At 40.9% G+C, this 20,726-nt stretch overlaps 1 protein-coding gene across 1 annotated transcript in view; it reads right to left on the minus strand.

Moving 5' to 3' along the window:
- The window catches only part of bckdhb (branched chain keto acid dehydrogenase E1 subunit beta), a 298,175-nt gene extending 277,737 nt beyond the window's left edge, over window positions 1–20,438 (minus strand). Inside the window, exons 1-2 of the mRNA XM_043686954.2 lie at window positions 20,273–20,438; window positions 12,690–12,767 (exon numbers count right to left, since the gene is read on the minus strand). Coding sequence (XP_043542889.1) covers window positions 12,690–12,767; window positions 20,273–20,417 — 223 coding nt within the window. The 5' untranslated portion in view covers window positions 20,418–20,438. The remainder of the gene's footprint in view (window positions 1–12,689; window positions 12,768–20,272) is intronic.
- Window positions 20,439–20,726: the final 288 nt, after the last annotated feature.

Genomic DNA, 20,726 nt, shown 5'->3' on the forward strand with positions numbered 1-20,726 from the left:
CAAGGGGACATAAATTTAAGGTGAAGGGTGGAAGGTATAGGGGGGACGTCAGGGGTAGGGAGTGGTGGGGGCATGGAATGCACTGCCTGTGGGAGTGGCAGAGTCAGAATCATTGTTGACCTTTAAGCGGCAATTGGATAGGTACATGGATAGGTGCTTAAGCTAGGACAAATGTTCGGCACAACCGTGGGCCGAAGGGCCTGTTCTGTGCTGTATTGTTTTATGTTCTATGTTCTAACCCTTGATTCCACTATCCTTGAGAGCTCTATCCAACTCTTTCTTAAATGAATCCAGAGACTGGGCCTCCACTGCCCTCTGGGGAAGAGCATTCCACACAGCCACCACTCTCTGGGTGAAGAAGTTTCTCCTCATCTCTGTCCTTAATGGTCTACCCCGTATTTTTAAGCTGTGTCCTCTGGTTCGGCACTCACCCATCAGCGGAAACATGTTTCCTGCCTCCAGAGTGTCCAATCCTTTAATAATCTTATATGTCTCAATCAGATCCTCTCTCAGTCTTCTAAAGGTTAGAGTTGATGGTGAGGATTTGGAAAATGTGAAGCCGATAATGATCCAGGATCAAGATGGCACACTCAAGTCTGGCCAACCTTGTAGATGAGATTCGGAAAGCTCCTCAAATTCAATGCTACAAGTAAAAATGTTAGCAGTTGCTTAGATAGTTTGTCATTGTAGATATAAAATGTTTAGCAGAAGTAAGCCATTCAGTCTATTTAGTCTGCTCTCCCATTCAATGAGGTCATGGCTTATCTGAAAATCCTCAACTCCATTTTCCTTCGCCATCAGCCTTGATTCCCTTACTGGTTAAAAATCTGTCCATTTCAGTCTTGAATATACTGAACAACACAGTCTCAACAGTCCATAGAAGAGAAGAAGCCAGATAAATCTATTTGAAGGCCTAAACCAAAAATAAGATACTGCTCAGAGCAAAAGGGCAAGGGTAATGGGAGAAAAGAAATTCAGACAAGTAATACAGATAAATTTAGGAAAATAATGCACAATAAAAAATTATGAAGGAGAACTGACGGAAACAGTAGGGCATAAAGTGGCATGTAGGAGAAGGTAACAGAAGAGAAAGTGCGTAGATCAAGATAAGGTCTAACAATGAGAGCTTGAAGGTTACTCATAATACTTAATGTTGATCAGCTTCACTAGAATCAAATAGGATTTTTTAAAAAACAGAAATACAGCATAACATGACTGAGTGGTTTCCAACTATAAAAACTTTTATTAGCTTTGAAGTATAATGGAGCATTTTAAGAGATCTAATCGGCAAACTCTTTCTTTCATTGCACTATTTAAGAATGAGTATCTTTCACTTTTTTTTTAAATTGTTAAATGCCTGAAAACCTACTTCAATGTTTACTATTCGAATCTGTAACTGAAGAGGTGTCAATCTCCAAACCACATATTTAAAATACAGGCTTCTTCTCAATGCTCAAATATAAATGCTACTTTGTATCCTACTCGAATCAAACACAACTTGATTTTACAGGAATAAAAATTGGAAAGGTTTTAGAAAAGAATTGTTCCACAATTTAATAGCTCAGGGGCAAAGCTAAAAATTACCCCACATTCACTTCAGCTTACAATTTTACAAAGAGAACCATTTAAGTAGGATTTTATTCACATTTTAATTGAGGTTTTTAAACTTTAGATTTTGTGAAAGCTAGTTGAGAGTGAGTGAGCAAGAAACAGACTGTCCCATTGTTTACATATGATTCCCTTCATGTAAATTGCCTTTAATACAGCCCCTGAATTACTGAGTGAAACAATCGTCTTCTTTTCAGTTACAGTTCCCAGGTATGAGATACGAAATGCACATTTCAAGGAGTTTGGAAGGAAATTAAAAGGACCTCAAAAGCAGTGATCTCATTTAATCTTTGTGTCACTTATTAGTGAGGACAAAAAAAACAGAAGGATTGCTTAATAGAGCAGGTAGCTGGAGAATTGGTTGGTACAGGATGGCTGGTATAAGGGAGATAGAGTCAGATTTCTGAGAACTTGAAACCGGTTCTTGGGCAGGTGGAATCCTGTACAAGTCAAAAAGGTTACACCTTAGTGAGATTGGGACTGATTTCCTTGAACAGAGATTTGTTACTATCAATGGGTTCACTTTAAAGTTGCTCGTCAGAGAGATGACTACCTGAGGGGTAACACAAATTGGAAGGAGGTAAACCTGGTTACGTTAAGCTGAAAAGATAGTTACGGAGACTAAAAGAGTGGAGAAATAAAGCTGAACATCAAGTATGCTTCCAATGTGGAATGCTGTCAAGAAGACAAAGTTAAGGTCGCTCTTCCCGAATGTACATAGCATTCACAATAAAGATGATTGAATGTGAAAACAGAGATACAGAAAATCCCCAAGTTACAAATGGTCTATAGTCTTGAGTAATTTCATAAGTCCATTTGTACGTAAGTCAAAACACAACACAATACAATATAAAATAGCCATTCATATGTATAAGAAAATATTCAATCTTTAAAATTAATACTAATTTGGGATTTCATTCAAAAATTAGAGTAACACAGCATAGAAACAGGCCCTTCAGCCCACCATATATATGCCGGGCAGCATACATCAAGCTACACAAACTACATTTACCTGCACTTGGTTCACAGTTCATTATGCCCTGGCATTTTCAGTACTTATCCAGATGTTTTTTAAATGTTGCAAAGGTATCTGCCTCCACCACCCTCTCAGGCAGTACATTCATATATCTACCACTCTCTTGAGTGAAAACATATCCTCTCATATCGCCTCTAAATCACCTGTCTCTCGCCTTCAAGTTATGCCTTCTGGTCTTAGACACACCTGCCATGGGGAAGAGATTCTCTCAAACTATCTTATAATTTTGTGTACCTCAATCATATCCCTCCTCTCACCACCACCTTCAGCCTTGTCTTCTCCAAGGAAAGCAAACCCAGTCTATCCAGTTTCTCTTCATAACAGAGATTCTGCATCCCAGCAACAGCCTGGTGAATCTCCTAAACACCCTCACTTCAGTGCAATCACGTCCTTCCAATAGTGTGGCAACCTGAACTGCCTGTATTCCATCTGTGGCCTTACCAAAGGTTTTATAAAATTGTAACAGGATTTCATTGCTCTTGTATTCTGCACCCTGGCTAATGAAGGCAAGCATCCCATATGCCTTCTTCACCATCATTACCTTTGTTACGACCTTAAGGGATCTCCAGACTTGTAATTAGATTAGATTAGATTACATTAGATTAGATATCATTACAGTGTGGAAACAGGCCCTTCGGCCCAACAAGTCCACACCGACCCGCCGAAGCACAACCCACCCACACCCCTACATGTACCCCTTACCTAACACTACGGGCAATTTAGTATGGCCAATTCACCTGACCTGCACATCTTTGGACTGTGGGAGGAAACCGGAGCACCCGGAGGAAACCCACGCAGACACGGGGAAAACGTGCAAACTCCACAGTCACTCACCTATGGTCCCTTGTTCCTCAGTACTCCTTAGGGACCTACCATGCATTGGTTATGCTCCTCCCTTATTAGATCTCCCAAAATGCATCACCTCACACTTATTAGGATTAAACTCCATCTGCCATTGCTTTGCCCAATTTACCAGCTGATCAATATCAGACTTTAACCATCTTTGTCACTATTCACATCACTACTAATTTTCGTGTCATCTGCAAACATACTAACCATATCTTCTGCATTCACACGCAAGTATTAATGTCAGTAATAAACAGCAAGGATCCCAGCACTGATCCCAGTGGTTCACAAGCTTTCAATTACAAAATCAACCCAGCATCAGCGCCCTCCGTTTCCTATTTGCAAGCCAATTTTGGATCCAGTTTGCCAACTTGCCTTGAATCCCATTGGCTCTTAACTTCTGGATCAGTCTTTCATGCAAGTTAAGACATTCATAAATTGGGGACCACTGTCCATGGGTATGACCTAATTACCATTTCAGAAACATGGCTGCATGGCCACCAGAACTGAGAACTGAATGTGTTATTTAATGGGTAGGAAGTTCGGACAAAAAGGAATAGGAGGTGGATCTGCAGCAATAATGAAGTTCTAGTAGAGTTGATGCGAGGGGGAAGCAGTGGGTGCAATTTATTTGGACTTCAGGTTTTCAACAAAGTCCCATATGAGAAATTAATGTGTAAAATTAAAGTGCATGGGATGAGGTAGTGTATTGAGATGGATAGTAAAGTAGCTGGCAGACAGCAAACAAAGGATAGGACTAAATGAATCTGTTTTCCAAACAGCAGGCAAGACCAGTGGGGTAAATCTGGGATCAATGCTTGGATCCCAGCTATGTACAATGTATGTTGGTTTAAATGAGGAAACTAAATGTAATATCTCCATATTTGCAGACAACACAAAGCTATGTAAGGTAAATTGTGAGGATGTTGCAGAGATGTGATTTTGACAAGCAAGTGGGCAAATGCATGGTAGATGCAGTATAATATGGATAAATATCAGGTTATCCATTATGGCAGCAAAAACAGGAAGTCAGATTAACTGAATGGCTATAAATAAAGAGATGGAAACATGAAATGAGATTGCAGAATCTTCATACACCAGCTGGTGAAGAGAAGCATGCAGGTACAGCAGCATTAACAGCGGCATAAAGTATGGTGGCCTACATAGCGAAAGAATTCAAGTACCGGAGCAGGAATGTCTTACAGCAATTATACAGGGCCTTAGTGAGACCACACCTCCAATACTGTGTATAGTTTTGGTCTCCTTATCCGAGGAAGGATGTTCTTGCTATAAAAACAGTGCAGTGAAGGTTCACCAAACTGATTTTGTTTTCATTCATTCGTGGGACGTGGGAGACACTGGTTGGCCAACAATTAATTGCCCTTCCCTACCTTGCCCTTGAGGTGATGGTTCTGGATTAGTGGTGCTGGAAGAGCACAGCAGTTCAGGCAGCATCCAAGGAGCAGTGAAATCGACGTTTCGGGCAAAAGCCCTTCATTTTATCCTGATGAAAGGCTTTTGCCCGAAACGTCGATTTCACTGCTCCTTGGATGCTGCCTGAACTGCTGTGCTCTTCCAGCACCACTAATCCAGAACCTAGTTTCCAGCATCTGCAGTCATTGATTTTACCTTGAGGTGATGGTGACCTGCCTTCCTGAACCGCTGCTCTCCACCTGCTGTGGGTTGACTCTTAGTGCCATTAGAGATGAAATTCCAGGATTTTGATGGTCACAGTGAAGGAACAGTGATACATTTCCAAATCAGGATGGTTAGTGGCTTGGAGGGGAACTTGCACGTCGTGGTGCCTTCATGTATCTGCTACCCTTGTCTTTATAGATGGAAGTGGTTGTGGGTTTTCAAAGTGTTGTCTGAGGATCTTTGATAAATTTTTCAGTGTATCTTGAAGATAGTATACACTGCTGCTACTAAAAGTCATTGGTGGAGGAGTGGATGCTTGTGAATGTGGTGGTAATCAAGTCGGCTTTGTCCGAGATGATGTCAAGGCTTTTTTTGAGTGTTTTTGGAGCAGCACTCATCCAGGCGAGTGCAGGTTATTCTACCACTCTCCTCACTTATGCCTTCTAGATCAAGGATGGGTTTTGGGGAGTCGAGAGGTAAGTTACTCACCGCAATATTCCTCACTTCTGACCTGTTTATATGATAAGTTCAGTTAGGTTTCTGATCAATGGTAACTCCCAGGATGTTGATAGTGTAGGAATTCAGTGATGCTAACACCACTGAATGTCATGGGCCAGGGGTTAGATTGTCTCTTATTCCTAGGTTAGCAGGATTTGCATGTGAGAAGAGGTTGAATCGGTTAGAATTATATTCATCATAGTTCAAAAGAATGGAGGTGGAGGTGGTTATCTTATATAAACATAAAATTCTAACAGGACCAGATGGGGTAGATGCAGGAAAGATGTTGCCAATGCGAAATCCAGGAGTCAAAGTCTAAGGATATGGGAAAAATAATTTAGGATTGGACAGGTAGGGTGGAGGGGGAGAATAATTTTTCAAACAAAGAGTGGTGAATCTGTGGAATTTGGCATCACAGAAAGTAGCTGAGGACAAAAAAACTGTATGATTTCAAGGAGCAGTCAGATATAGCACTTGGGCTAAAAGTTGGGGGCGGTGGGGGGGTTTGGAGGGGAAAGAGGAGGTTACATTGGAACTGTACAAAATGTTGTGGTTCTGATCGCCAAGCTGGGAATTTGTGTTGCAGACGTTTCGTCCCCTGTCTAGGTGACATCCTCAGTGCTTGGGAGCCTCCTGTAAAGCGCTTCTGTGATCTTTCCTCCAGCATTTGTAGTGGTTTGAATCTGCCACTTCCGGTTGTCAGTTCCAGCTGTCCGCTGCAGTGGTCGGTATATTGGGTCCAGGTCGATGTGCTTATTGATTGAATCTGTGGATGAGTGCCATGCCTCTAGGAATTCCCTGGCTGTTCTCTGTTTGGCTTGTCTTGTCATAGTAGTGTTGTCCCAGTCGAATTGACAGCTGGAACTGACAACCGGAAGCGGCAGAGACAAACCACTACAAATGCTGGAGGAAAGATCACAGATGCGCTTCACAGGAGGCTCCCAAGCACTGAGGATGTCACCTAGACAGGGGACGAAACGTCTGCAACACAAATTCCCAGCTCGGCGAACACAACCACAACAACGAGCACCCGAGCCACAAATCTTCTCACAGACTTTGAACTGTACAAAATATTGGTGAGACCACAGCGACAGCATTGTGTACAGTTCTGAAATCTACATTATATAAGGCTGAGATTGCATTGAGATGGTGCACAGGAAACTTACCAGGATGGTGGGAAAGATGGAGAGTTTTAGTAATAAGGAGAGATTGGACAGGCTGGATAAGGCTTGGTTAGACTTAGAGTACTCTGCAGTTTTGGTCTCTTTATCGTAGGAATAATATTATTGCCATAGAGATGGTACAATAAAGACTCACCAGACTTGCTCAGAGGATGGCAGCACTGTCCCATAACAAGAGTTTGGGCAAACTGGACCTGTATACTGTAGCGTTTCGGAGAATGAGAGGTGATCTCATCGAAGTTTACAAAATGCTTATAGAAATATACAGGGTAGATGCGGGAAAGCTGTTTCTCCTAGTTGGAGAGCCCAGAACCAAGGAGCACAATCTTAAAAAAAGGAGGACATCATTTAGGACTGAGATAAGCATTTTATTTACTTCAGTATTCTCTATTACAGAGGGCTATGGAAGTTCAGTCTTTGAATATATTTAAGGCAGAGATTGTTAGATTTCTCCTTACCAATTACTTATAGTGTATTATGGATGGTGTACATAAATGATATTGAAATGTTTGATCAGCCATGATCGTATTGAATAGGAGGTCAAGCCGAATGGACTGAATGGCCTGTTTCTGTTCCTTTGTAAAACATCAACTATTTTGAATGGACTTTAAATAACATTTTGTTAGGAATCTGGGAGCATTTCCAATCACAGGAAGTGCTTGTCTAAAAATGTACATACATTCCATTGAGAAACTGGAATGTGGAACTGTGGATTATCTGTTGCTGACCGGAAAAGCAAATAATTGTGGATAAAGTCCAATTTTAGGAGACATGGGTGAATTTCATGATCCTTAATTACTGGACAACAGACTTGGAAAAAACACTGGGATCTGTCCTATTCAATGCCCAGCAGATGTTTCTGGGATTAAGTTGTTGTTTGTTTTCACAGATCTGAGGTGTGAGTTGTTGAAGAATATTGCAACAGAAAACCAGTCTCTCTGAACGTCTGTTGCTATGCTCTACATCTCTATGAGAGAAAGTGAGGGCTGCAGATGCTGGAGATCAGAGCTGAAAATGTGTTGCTGGAAAAGCGCAGCAGGTCAGGCAGCATCCAAAGAACAGGAGAATCGACTTTTCGGGCATAAGCCCTTCTTCCTGAAGAAGGGCTTATGCCCGAAACTTCGATTCTCCTGTTCCTTGGATGCTGCCTGACCTGCTGCGCTTTTCCAGCAACACATTTTCAGCTCTGTACATCTCTATGACAATGACTCTATGACACATAAGGTGAAACGATCATAAGCTCTCTCTCTGTGAAATAGTTTGAATCCCAGATAAAGTTTTAAACATCATAACTCCTGTTTCCCATTTGAATTTGAAATTTCACTGAAGATCTTCCATTGTTCTATTACTGTCAGCATGTTGTTCCTTTCTTTGATTATTTTTTCTAAATTCATAATAGCTTCACAGTGCCATGTTGTCTTGTTTGTTCATGAATGTGTGAGATGGGAACTAAGGGGACTTAGTTTAATTCGGTATTGTAGCTTAGTTGATAACCAGTTTTGCCGCTTGTACGAAGAATAAGTTTATTTATAATGAGTTCTTTTTGAACTTATTGAATAAACCTGGTGAAGGTCTCACTTGCAGTAAAAAGGAGAAACAAATAAACAAGTTTGCTGATTAAGATAACAGTTAGATTTTAATACAGCTCATGGGGTACTGACGGTGGATTTCCATTGCACTCCTCCCCTCATTCAAAGCAGAAGGCTGGCCATTTAAAGGATATTGCATGAAATATTCATTTCAACAAATCATTTTAAGAGGTTTTAAAATTGTAGATTGACTTGTCCAGATTACAATTGACAACATTATTAAAATAGCCACCATGCACTGACTCAGGTTGAGAGACAGGGCCTGTGCATTTATTTATACAGCTCCAATATTTAATTATCTAAGAAAACAGTAATTTTTCAGGAAACAACAAAAAAATTGAGTCTTTGCTGAGATCTATTAGAAACATACAATATATGGTACCACTAGAATCTGCCTTTGCCCTGTGGAAAGCCCACAAGGATCTATCAGTGAATAATATCTTACAATCCATCCCTGCCCTCGTATTGTCAAACGTCATGGCGCTGAGACTTCACAAGATTTATGTTGCAATCCTAAAGCTGTTCCTACAATGTGAACAAAATCCAAAATAGCACCCATTATACTAAACTATATGGAAATCCCCAAAATATTAAGTAAAAGTATCACAGAACATATGCATGCTAATATTTTGAAAAATTAATAGGATAAAAAGTAAAAGATAAATAAATTAAAGGTTATCAGCTTTTGCATACAAGCATGTATACCTCAAATGATTTCACAAAATATATTTTGCCAAATTTAATGTCAAATCCAATTAAAACAGAAAAATCTCAAAATATAAAGTGATGAAACATTTGACTTTTTTATTCACTATAAATCAGTGACCCCCCCGCCAAAGCAACCTTTTATAAAATGACATGTTCCCCAACTCAGCATATGCAACACAACGGAGATCTGCTAGTTTATAGCATAATTTTGAGCATTAGAGATGCATGCACGAGTTGTTACACTGACAAAATGTGCCACTGTGGTATTTTGATCAAAAACTGTGAAAGGTTAATTCAATAATTTTTTGCACAAAAATGAAACAAAGTTGTGCAGCTTCCTTTACCATATTTTATTTGATGAACAGGTTTCTCATTGACGTGATAAAATATCAGTTTCTCTTTAATTATTCCAGAAGCACAAGCAGCATCCAGATCCGAACATGTAAAACTGAATTACCAAATAAAATATGCTAAGTATCAGCATTACACTGTTCTAACAAAGTGCCAAATTCCTATTACTGTATAAAGTGTGATAGACTTCACAGCAAAACTCCAGAAGGTGCAAAAGAAAAACACCACTGGCCGAATACAACAGGCTCTGCAAACTTTAAGTTACTTTTATTGAAACTGTTCTTCCTCTGTCAAATAAAAAGTAGTGGGCAGAACCAAAATACTAATCAAAATGATATATCAATATAATCTGTAAGTGCACACTGTGTGACATGTATGCAGATTTTTTTATATGACCTTAAAGTGATTTGGTATGCCAAGAGATACAAGTACAGAAGAGGGAACATGGGAGGTAGTCTTTTGTCCTCTTGTTTGTAAAGTCCTTTGAGTACAAAGGAATTGCAATTCTAATTAGGAGGAAATGGTTACTGGGAATGGCTTTAAATAAATAGAATTTCAGAAAGTAATTATTTTGTTTTCCTGTAATACTTTTTTATACATTGCTACAAAATAGAGAAATGTGCAACCAATCACATCACAAAACATAATCAACTTTTACTCCTTTCAACTGATTGATGGGAGTGTCCTACTTTTTTGTTTTAATTAGCTAACAAGAAACATTTCAGGTAGATCTGCTCCATCTGTAGCACATGCACTATTTAGAAGACTACAGAATACCCCAGTTGCACGATCGTGTCTTTATGGCTTTTCAACTCTAACTAACTGAACTCTGTCCTTGTCCTCTCAAGGACACTACATTATTATAACTATGTAACCACAGTTTCATTTGTTCTTCATCTTTCCTTAGCGCATGGTATCCTTAAGCATTAAGTAGCTTACCTTCACCATTTTTGTGATCTCCACAATCCTTCGAGCACGTTCCTACCTGATACTACTTCATTCTGGAGTACTATGCAATACTCTCACATGTCTTATTCCACTTTTCTACTTCTATATACTAGTGCTCATCTCCCTAAATATTTAGTTTAAATCCTACTCAACTATATTTCCTGCAAGGGCATTAGTCCTGGTTGAGATGTACCGCGTCCTTTTGGAATCAGTGCCTCTTCCTCAGAGCTGGTCCAAATGTTCTAAAAACATAAATGCCTCCCTCACCCGTGCAATGCATCCACCCAAGGATCGATTCTCCATCTTTTTAATTCTATTCTCACTAGCATGTGGCACAGGGTTGAAGTGGCACTTCTCAGACATCAGGTTTTGGATATCCATGTTAACCACACATCAGTCTTCTTCCCAAGTTGTTGTACCATTTGTGCACAAGTAACAAGGTCCAAAATTCTTGTTATAATTTTGACAGCAAACTTGGTCATATTATTTTTAGCATGTTGTTTAGGTGAGAGCCGTACAAGAATGACAACGATGAGGGTGTTTCACAATTTTCACTAAGCACAGGAAACAAACTAAAGGTTTCTGTAAGACAACAGTTGGTAATGGAAGAGGGAAGAAGTTGTAATTTGACAAACCAGTTTTTCCTGTAACACCAGAAGCATGCAATAGCTAGTTATCAATAGTACCCATTGTAAGAGACAGGACACATAAATGCAATTAACCATGTCCAGTTTCAAAATTAATTCATCTTTAGCCTAGATCATATTTTTGATCTTACTTTGAAGAAAACCAGCAAATAAATTCACAGATAAAATGCATAAATGAAAACATACATTGTAAGTATCATAGCTATTTTCTTTATCTAAAAATTGTAGCTTCCTACTGTATTTATTTTTATAGCTGGCCTGCAATATAAGCCAACACCATGAAAACGACCACCTCCCACTTCCGCAAACCCTACTAAAGAAAAACAACCCAAAGAGTTGTATTTTCATGCGGGTTGGTAGTGTTCCCCAAGACGTGAGCCTGACAATCTCAGATGACAGCAGAGGCCTCAAGCTGCAAACACGTGCTGGATGCAAAGCCTGCCTCCATGCACCAATGCTCCTGTGGAAAATTAATTTAAAAAAACAAGTGAAACTAAATACAGCCCTCCAGCCATTCCTCATATGCCTCTCTCTCTCCCTCACACATTCATGCTAATCCATGCCACCTTATTAATCACTACCTACCCAAATACCACCTCTTACTCACAGTACCACACTAATACAATCTGTTTTCCCCATACACTTCTCGCCACCTAATGCCCTGTACCTATCTGCATAACTGTTCATATTCACCATGCCATCCTGAGCTCCTGTATCCAATCAATGATCCTCACAAGATGAATGCAAACCTATGCCTCTATACTCACGCCTATGTTCCATGTCAGCTTTGGCAGTTCTAAATATGTGCACAAACCTTTTAAGCATATTCATCGATAGTTTTAACAATCCCACAGGGTACCGGGTCTGCAAATCTCCTCTAAATCCACCCACTTACCACCCCACCTCTTCCAAGAACATAACATCTCAGCAGCCTTATCTGGAGGAATACCTTAGCTCCCCAAAAGCCACCCAAGAAAATGCACAAATAAAAAGGTATGGTCTGCTTTGCTCATTCTGGATAGTGGTAATAGCAAAATGGGATTTAAATGTCGACAGCTGTTTGCTAGCCATTTTAACTATTTCCATGAATTATTGTCATGAAACCTGAGCTGACCACAACACGGGCAGGACTTCCAAATTCCAGAGATTTTTACTGTGGAAGTCTGGGTCTATCAATTTATATCTTAATACGGCATGGCAGAAAAAGTTGGAGTAAATGGGTCTGGGTGGTTGCTCTTTGGAGGGTCGGAGTGGATTTGTTGGGCCGAAGGGCCTGTTTCCACACTGTACGGAATCTAATTTAATCACACATAAATAATTAATTAAATAAATAAATAGATACAGGACTTCTTCCCCCTCTCATAAAATGGGTTACATCTCAAATTAACCTATTTAAAGTATCACTATCTCCATGGGCTTGAAGAGGAAGACACAAACATAATGTCCTATAATAGCCCACTATTTGCTTCAGAGCCAATGCTGGATTGCATTAATGCATGAACGATCCACCAGAAACCACTTAAAAAAGCAGGGGATAGATATAGATGATCTAATGAAGAACATTTCCTGATTTCACTTCCATCTCTCAACCAGTCACACCCCACAACCTAATAAAGACAACAAAAGAGAAGTTACATACTTGCAGTTGGATCTTTTGCCAAAATGTTGTCCAAGGCACTTGTAATGGATTGAAAAAGGTTCATCTTCTGAGTTGGACCTTCAGAAAAAATACAATTTGGTTTCATTACAAACTTCAACACTGAATAATGACTTTAGATTACATTGTTCATAAATTTAAGTTTTTCAACAAACTTTTATTATCCTAAGGCAGAAGAAAATATTAAATATTGTCATTTTATATTTCCAGCATATCATTTCAGAAATGCACTTATACTTTCACACCCATTTCTTGATCATGGACCAATAGATCAGTAAGCTGATGCGAAAGTTTTTGATTTGTCAATAAAAGTTCTTGAAAAAAATATCAATTTGTCACTTTCATTTATGCAATGACTGGTTTATGCAGATTGTCAACTACTTCTTTCGAAATATAGAAAGGCATCTGTAATAAAGTATGAAAACTGGCAAACACAAATAGTAATGAATCAAATTTTGGTGGACAAGTAAGAGCACATTCATTACAGCAAATTAATTGATTAATTGATTTATTGTCCAGTGAAGAACAGTGAAAAGGTTTTGTTTATGAGCAGTACAGGCAGATCATAGTAGGCAAGAATGTTCAGATCAAAAAGACTTGCACAGAGGCATACAGGTTATATTGCACAGAGCGTGCGCTGGGCAAGATCAACATTAGCAAAATCAACGATATTTGAATCTAGAAAGTTCATTCATCAGTCTAATAATGACCAGGAAGAAGCTGTTCCTGAATGTGTTGGTGCCAGTTCAGCCTTCTGTATCTTCTATTTGACAGAAGCAGTTGTAGGAGATCAATACCGGGGTGTGATGGGTCTTTGATGATGTTGGTCCAGCCTTTCCGCAGCCATGAGTCATGTAAATGGAGTCCATGGATGAAAGGTTAGTTTCCATGATAGTTTCGGCTGTGTACACCACCTTCTGTAGTTTCTTACGGTCCTGGGCAAAGAAGTTACCATATCAACCCATTATGCACCCAGATAGTATGTTTTTAATTGTGTTTCTGTAGAAATTGGGTGAGGGCCCTTATGGACATGTCAAATTTCCTGAGCTGCCTAAGGAAGAAGAGATGTTGTTGTGCCTTCTTGACTGCTGTATCCACGTGGTAAGTCTAAGACAGCTTGTAGGTATCGTCAATCTGAGGAACTTGATGCTCTCCACCTTCTCAACTTCAGTTCCTTTGATATAGATGGGGGCATGTTCTCATCCTTTGTTTCTGAAGTCGATGATCAGTTCTTTAGTTTTGCCGATGTTGAGAGAGGTTTTTCTCATTGCACCACATCACCAAGCCCTCTACTTCCCTTCTGTATTCAGAACATGAAAAGATATAAACTACTGGTCAATTTACCTGCTTGTCTAATATCTCCCACTGATATCTTGCACCACTGATCTCCCTGATATCTTTAAAAGACTTACCGGATTTGCATACTATTCCATGTCACAAAATTCACATTTGCAGCTCCACTCTAAATTATCTGTTAGTGGTCACACTGGACTAAAGTCTTCTGGAGGGAGGAAAGGAGAAGTAAATAATAAAAAGAGGAAAAAATAAGTATAGGCTTTTGGATATGTTTCAAAGTCATTATTCTTAAACCAATTTTAAATTCTGCAACATGTCATCACTAGCCTACTACTCCATGTTGTTCAGAAGTACACTTATACTTTCACACCCATTTCTTGTTCATGGAACAATAGATCTGTGAGCTGATGCTTCACATCTGGGATCTAAGTCCAGAACTGTATTATTAGTTTGCTATTTTTTCTTGGTTATTTAGTGGGGAATCGTAAACCTTTCAAGTTATCATTTAATTTTTTGAATAATAAAATAAAGTTAGTTAGGTATAATAGATGCCCTTTTGCATAATGGCCAATAATTATAATTAAAATACAAGAAAAACAATATAATTGTTAATATCAACTAAAACTACATAGAAAGGAATTCGAGAGCATGGAACTTGAGTTCGTTGCCAGTGATATAGGTGGAATACACAAGAGATTATTGTTGCAACAATATGGAATCTGGGGACTATAAGACTATAGATAATGGTTTAAAAAAAAAAGAGGAGCAAGATCATGAATTAATTTAAGCGTAAGGATTACACTTTCACATTTTATACATTGAGAAACTGGAAGCCAATGCAGATTGGCATGACAGAGATATCAGTGAGCTGAATTTAGGCAGGGTATGATACAGGCAGTGATTTGAACAAACTGAAACGCTTGAAGTGGAGACTGGTTAGGTGAGCATTGAAATGGATGAGTTTGGAGCGAACAAAGTACACTGAAAACTCTGACATACTAGGGGGATCTCGACTTACAAACACTCACTTATAAATGTGATCCCATTCAGGGAGGTAATTTTAAATATTCAACATACAAAAATTTCCTTTACTTATGAGCAGCTGCTTTATATTGTCCTACACTGTGCGCCAGCTTGCATACAAATCAACTTGCAAATGGAATCAGGAACAGAATCCATTCACAACCCGTGTGCTGGTTGTCTTTATATGAGGAGTTTCAACATCTCATTGATTTGAAAACAATCCATGTCATCTAATGGTTTTAATTACAGCATGGAAACACACTCCTAAAGTTAAACTATCATCCTTGACCTCGTCAGCAGTAGCGGCAGCATCCTTCCAACTAAGCAAACAATCTATTTCAAATGAGATGCCTTCATATGTACCTGCTAATTGCTAAAGATGCCAGTTCTTATGCAGCAGGTTCTGTCACAATTGCTGCACGTGAAGCTATCAAGTGTGGTTGATAATTGTTTTCAGCACTGGTGTCTGACACCAAGCTCATGTAACACCTGGTCCTGGTGGTGGCACATAAATTTTCCTCTGATGTCAGCTAGAGACGCCCAGGTGCAATATTTAGGGTGTTCACATCACACTGGCTAGTATCCTTGAAGTGGAGCTTTGGACTACCCTAACAGTCATCTGGCTTTGGCTACCTCACCATACAATACCTTGGATGCATGACTGTCTTAGAACATAGAAAAGTACAGCATAGAACAGGCCCTTTGGCCCACAATGTTGTGCCGAGATTTAATCCTAATGTAAAATATAGTAACTTAACCTATGCACTCCTCAACTCACTGCTATCCATGTGCATGTCCAGCAATCGCTTAAATGTCCCCAATAACTCTGCTTCCGCCACTACAGCTGGCAACGTATTCCATGCATTCACAACTCTCTGCGTAAAGAATCTACCTCTGACATCTCCTTTATACATTCCTCCTAATATCTTCAAACTATAACTTCTCGTACCAGTCAATCCTACCCTGGGGGAAAGTCTCTGGCTATTGACTCTATCTATTCCTCTCATTATTTTGTACACCTCGATCAGGTTTCCTCTCTTCCTCCTTCTCTCCAGAGAGAAAAGTCCGAGCTTATTCAACCTTTCTTCATAAGGCAAGCCCTCCAGTCCAGGCAGCATCCTGGTAAACCTTCTTTGCACCCTCTCCAAAGCCTCTGTATCTTTCCTATAGTAGGGCGACCAGAACTTAACACAATATTCCAAGTGTGGTCTCACCAGGGACTTGTAGAGCTGCAGCAAAACCTTGCGACTCTTAAACTCGATTCCCCCTGTTAATGAAAGCCAAAACACCATATGCTTTCTTAACAATCCTATCCACTTGGATGGCAACTTTGAGGGATCTATGTACCTGCACACCCAGATCCCTCTGTTCCTCCACACTGCCAAGAATGCTGTCTTTAATCCTATATTCAGCATTCAAGTTCGACCTTCCAAAATGCATCACTTTGCATTTATCCAGGTTGAACTCCATCTGCCATTTCTCACCCCAGTTCTGCATCCTGTCTATGTCACGCTGCAGCCTGCAGTAGCCCTCTATACTATCGACGACACCTCCAACCTTTGTGTCATCTGCAAATTTACTAAACCACCCCTCAACCTCCTCATCCAAGTAATTTATAAAATCTACAAAGAGCAGAGGCACAAGAACTGAGCCCTGCAGGACCCTACTCAACATTGTCCTCCAGGCAGAATAGTTTCCATCTACAACCACTCTCTGCCTTCTGTCAGCCAGCCAATTCCGAATCCTGATAGCCAAATTTCCCTGTATCCCATACTTCCTGACTTTGTGAATGAGCCTAACATGGGGAACCCTATCAAATGCCTTTCTGAAGTCCATATACACCAAATCCACTGCTCGACCATCATTGACCTGTCTTGACACCTCCTCAAAGAACTCAATAAGATTTGTGAGGCATGACCTGCCCCTCACAAAGCCATGCTGACTGCCTTTAATCACACTATGCTTTGCCAAGTAGTCATAAATCTTATCCCTCAAAATTCTTTCCAAAACTTTGCTAACTACAGACATAAGACTAACTGACCTGTAATTGCAAGGGAATTCCCTACTAGCCTTCTTGAAAAGAGGAACAACATTCGCCTCCTTCCAATCCTCCGGTATGACTCCTGTGGAGAGGGAGGAGGCAAATATCCTCACCAGCGACTTAGCAACCTCCTTTCTCGCTTCTCGGAGCAGCCTAGGATAAATCTGGTCTGGCCCTGGGGACTTATCAATCTTAGTGTTTTCCAAAATTTCTAGCCCCCAAAAGTTCCCTTTCCTTTGTGAAAACTAAAGCAAAAAACTCATTTAGGGCTTCCTTGATCTGCTCAGATTCCACGCACAAGTTCCCTCCACTATTCCTGATCAGGCCCTACCTGATCATTCTCTTTTTACTCATATGAGAGGAATATGTCTTTGGGTTCTCCCTAATCCTTCTTGCCAAGCCTTTTTCATCTCCCCTGCTGACTCTCCTCAGTCCATTTCTGAGCTCCTTTCTCGCAAGCCTGTAATCCTCTAAAGCTGTGCTAGACCCTTGCTTCCTACACCTTACGTAAACTGCCTTCTTCCTTTTGACAAGAAGTTCCTCTGTTCTCGTCACCCAAGGTTCCTTAATCTTAACCCTTCTTACCTGTCTCAGAGGAACAAATTTGTGCATCACTCGCAACAACTGCTCCTTAAACAGTCTCTACATGTCTGCTGTGCCCTTTCTGTAGAACAATTGCTCCCAGTCTGTACTTCCCAACTCCTGTCTGATAGCATCACAATTTCCTTTTCCCCAATTAAATATCTTCCCTCGGTAACTGCTCCTTTCACTCTCCAAGGTTATGCTAAATGTGAGGCAGTTGTGATCACTTTCACCAAAGTGCTCTCCCACCATGAGATCTGACACCTGTCCTGGCTCGTTGCTGAGCACCAAATCCAAAATGGCTCTCTCTTAGTCGGTCTGTCTACATACTGAGTAAGGAAACCCTCCTGAACACAGCTAATAAAAACGGCTCCATCCAAACCATCGGCACTCAGGGAGGTTCCAGTCGATATTGGGAAAGTCGAAATCACCCATAACAACAACCCTGCTACTTTTGCATTTTTCTCGAATCTGCCCGCCTATGAGATCTTCAATCTCTCTACTGCTATTAGGTGGTCTGTAGAAAACCCCCAATGCGGTGTCTGTTCGCTTGCTGTTCCTAACTTCCACCCATACTGACTCAGTAGACAAACCTTCCTCAACAACCTTTATTTCTGTAGTTGTTATGCACTCTCTAATTAGCAATGCTACACCTCCTCCTCTTTTTCCACTCTCCGTGTTCTTTTTAAACGTTCTAAACCCTGGAACATCAAGCAACCATCCCTGCCCATGTGAAACCCACGTCTTCATTATGGCCACAACATCGTATCCTCAAGTACTGATCAATGCTCTAAGTTCGTCACTCTTATTTCAGACACTTCCAGTCTGTATACGTGCCAAGACCAATCTAGCAACCTTTATTTGACAAGTGCTCCCAAATTTGGGAGCCCTGTCTTCAAAATGACTGCCGCATCCATGATTTTGACCTGCAAGGATATATACCACAGACAGCAACTTTTACATTGTTCAGCATCTTTTCTTAATAGCTGCGTAGTCACTGTTTCACAACCATACAAGAAGGAGCTGAGAACACAGGGATAACAAATCATCAACTTTATCCTAAGCATCACCAGATGTTACTCTGTATGCATTTTAAGAGTCAGCTAACAATAGTTGCCAAGTGTGTATCAAGTCTTGCATCAAGGGACGGATCGTCTGTCACCATGGGCCTGAGATGGCTGAATTTGCTGACCACTTCCAGCAGGGTGTTATTTAGTAAGACCAGGGTGGAGGTTCAAGACCTCATTCCATGATCAGTTTTTATGATGCTTATAATCAAGAACAAATCCAGACACATGAGAGACTGTCCATCAGTCCTGGTCTCTCAGTTTCCATCTGAGAGTCTAGCACAGTAACAGTGTAGAGGAGTTCTCTTGATCAGGCCACAATGTACTTAGTCTTCATTTTCAGTCTCGATAGATTGTAGAGCTTACTGAGTTGATGCAAGTGGACTCCCTCCATAATCACAGGGAAAGCAAAGATTAGGAGCACAGAGAAGAGAGCTAGAAGCAGCCCGATTTCACTCCATTCTTCACTCAAGTTGTTAGAAGTGAAAACAAAACATACAGTACAATGTACATTGGCATAGAACACACAGTTGAGACAGAGGTTCCATGGTTAGCCAAAACCACATAGAGTTCTGTCCTGTTGATGGCATTAAATGTCTTCCTGAGATCACAGAAAGTACATTCAAGATGTACATCCTGTGCCCTACAATTCTCTTGTAACTGGGACATAACGTTTGTGCCCACAGTATACTTGCCAGTGCAGAAACCACAATGTGTTTAACTAAACATCAGCGTAACATATTGGAATCTCACCTATGAAGCAAAGATGATACAATCTGGACTGCACTGGAACTTCACCAACCTCAGGAATGCTGTGCCGTCAAAGATTATTTTTATTTTAAAATGAGACATTAAACTAAGATCTGATCTTCTATCTCAGGTGGGTACACGGAGGTTGCACAGAAGTTAAAGGGGACCTCAAAACCAGCAAAATCAGAGATTGGTTCATTGCACTTTACTACGAGAGAGTGTTCTTGCGTTCCCTTACATTGTAATATTTACGTAAATAATGTTTGCATTGATTGTGCGGCACTTTCCGAGAGTGAAGGCTTATATCACAGTACAATCATCATACACACAATAAGTCACTACCACAGGGTTACACTCCTGCTGGGGAGGGTCATATTAACAGTTGTTTTGGAAGTACCGAACTTGATGAAAAGAGAGGCGTGCTGCCGAATTTCCGCCCGATCAGTTTGGCAGCAGCTCTCTCCTTTCATAAATATTGTGGGACCATACTGTCAATGGAGCAGGGGTGGGTTTAAAAGCTGCAAAGAAGGAAACGTTCAGCTTCCACAGAAAGAGCCAACAGAGTCTCGAGTAGACCGAACTTTCACCGGGATGCAGTGGGCATTGCGCGTCGTGCACTGTCAAAAACTCCTTTCCTGCATGTCACTGTCTCCCCTGTGTTGCTAAAGGGGACCCCTGCCCTATCATCATTGTCATTGATTCGATGCAGTGAGGTGAGTCGGAGCTGTGTCCTCCTCTCAACCCCGGCTGGTAGGACAGACCAGCCCCTGTTCCCCCCTCCCTCAGTCCCTCCCCTCCGCTCTCACCATACTGAGCGGGCTCGGGCTCCGGCACGAAGGTGAAATGCGCCACCGACCGTTGGGCCGTTGTCGTCACTGCCGCTCGCACCAGCCTCGCGCCGTTGCGGTGAAGCGCCACTCGTGCCAGCCCCAGCGCAGCCATAGCCGCCATCTTCCGCCTCGTCCAGCAGACGGTGCCACAGCCGCGGCCTCACCATTGGCTGGTGGCACCCCTCCGCCGTCATCGACGCAGGATATAGAACTTTGTTTTGGCCGCGATGCATTCTGGTCATTGTAGTTCCTCAAGGGAAAAGTGTAGGCAAGAGACGAATGGGAGGCAGAGAGAGTACATGGAGGCAAAAGTGTACAAGGGCAGGTAGGTGAGGTTGACCTTGTACAAGACACCTGTTCGGCCTCAACTGGGGTATTGTCTACAGTTGTGGGCGCCACCCTATAGGAAGGATGTGAATGCATTGAAGAA

Source organism: Chiloscyllium plagiosum, unplaced genomic scaffold (genome assembly GCF_037043375.1).
Source record: "Chiloscyllium plagiosum isolate Xiang-an unplaced genomic scaffold, Cpla_swu_hap1 HiC_scaffold_3, whole genome shotgun sequence".
In the NCBI taxonomy this organism is placed as follows: domain Eukaryota; kingdom Metazoa; phylum Chordata; class Chondrichthyes; order Orectolobiformes; family Hemiscylliidae; genus Chiloscyllium; species Chiloscyllium plagiosum.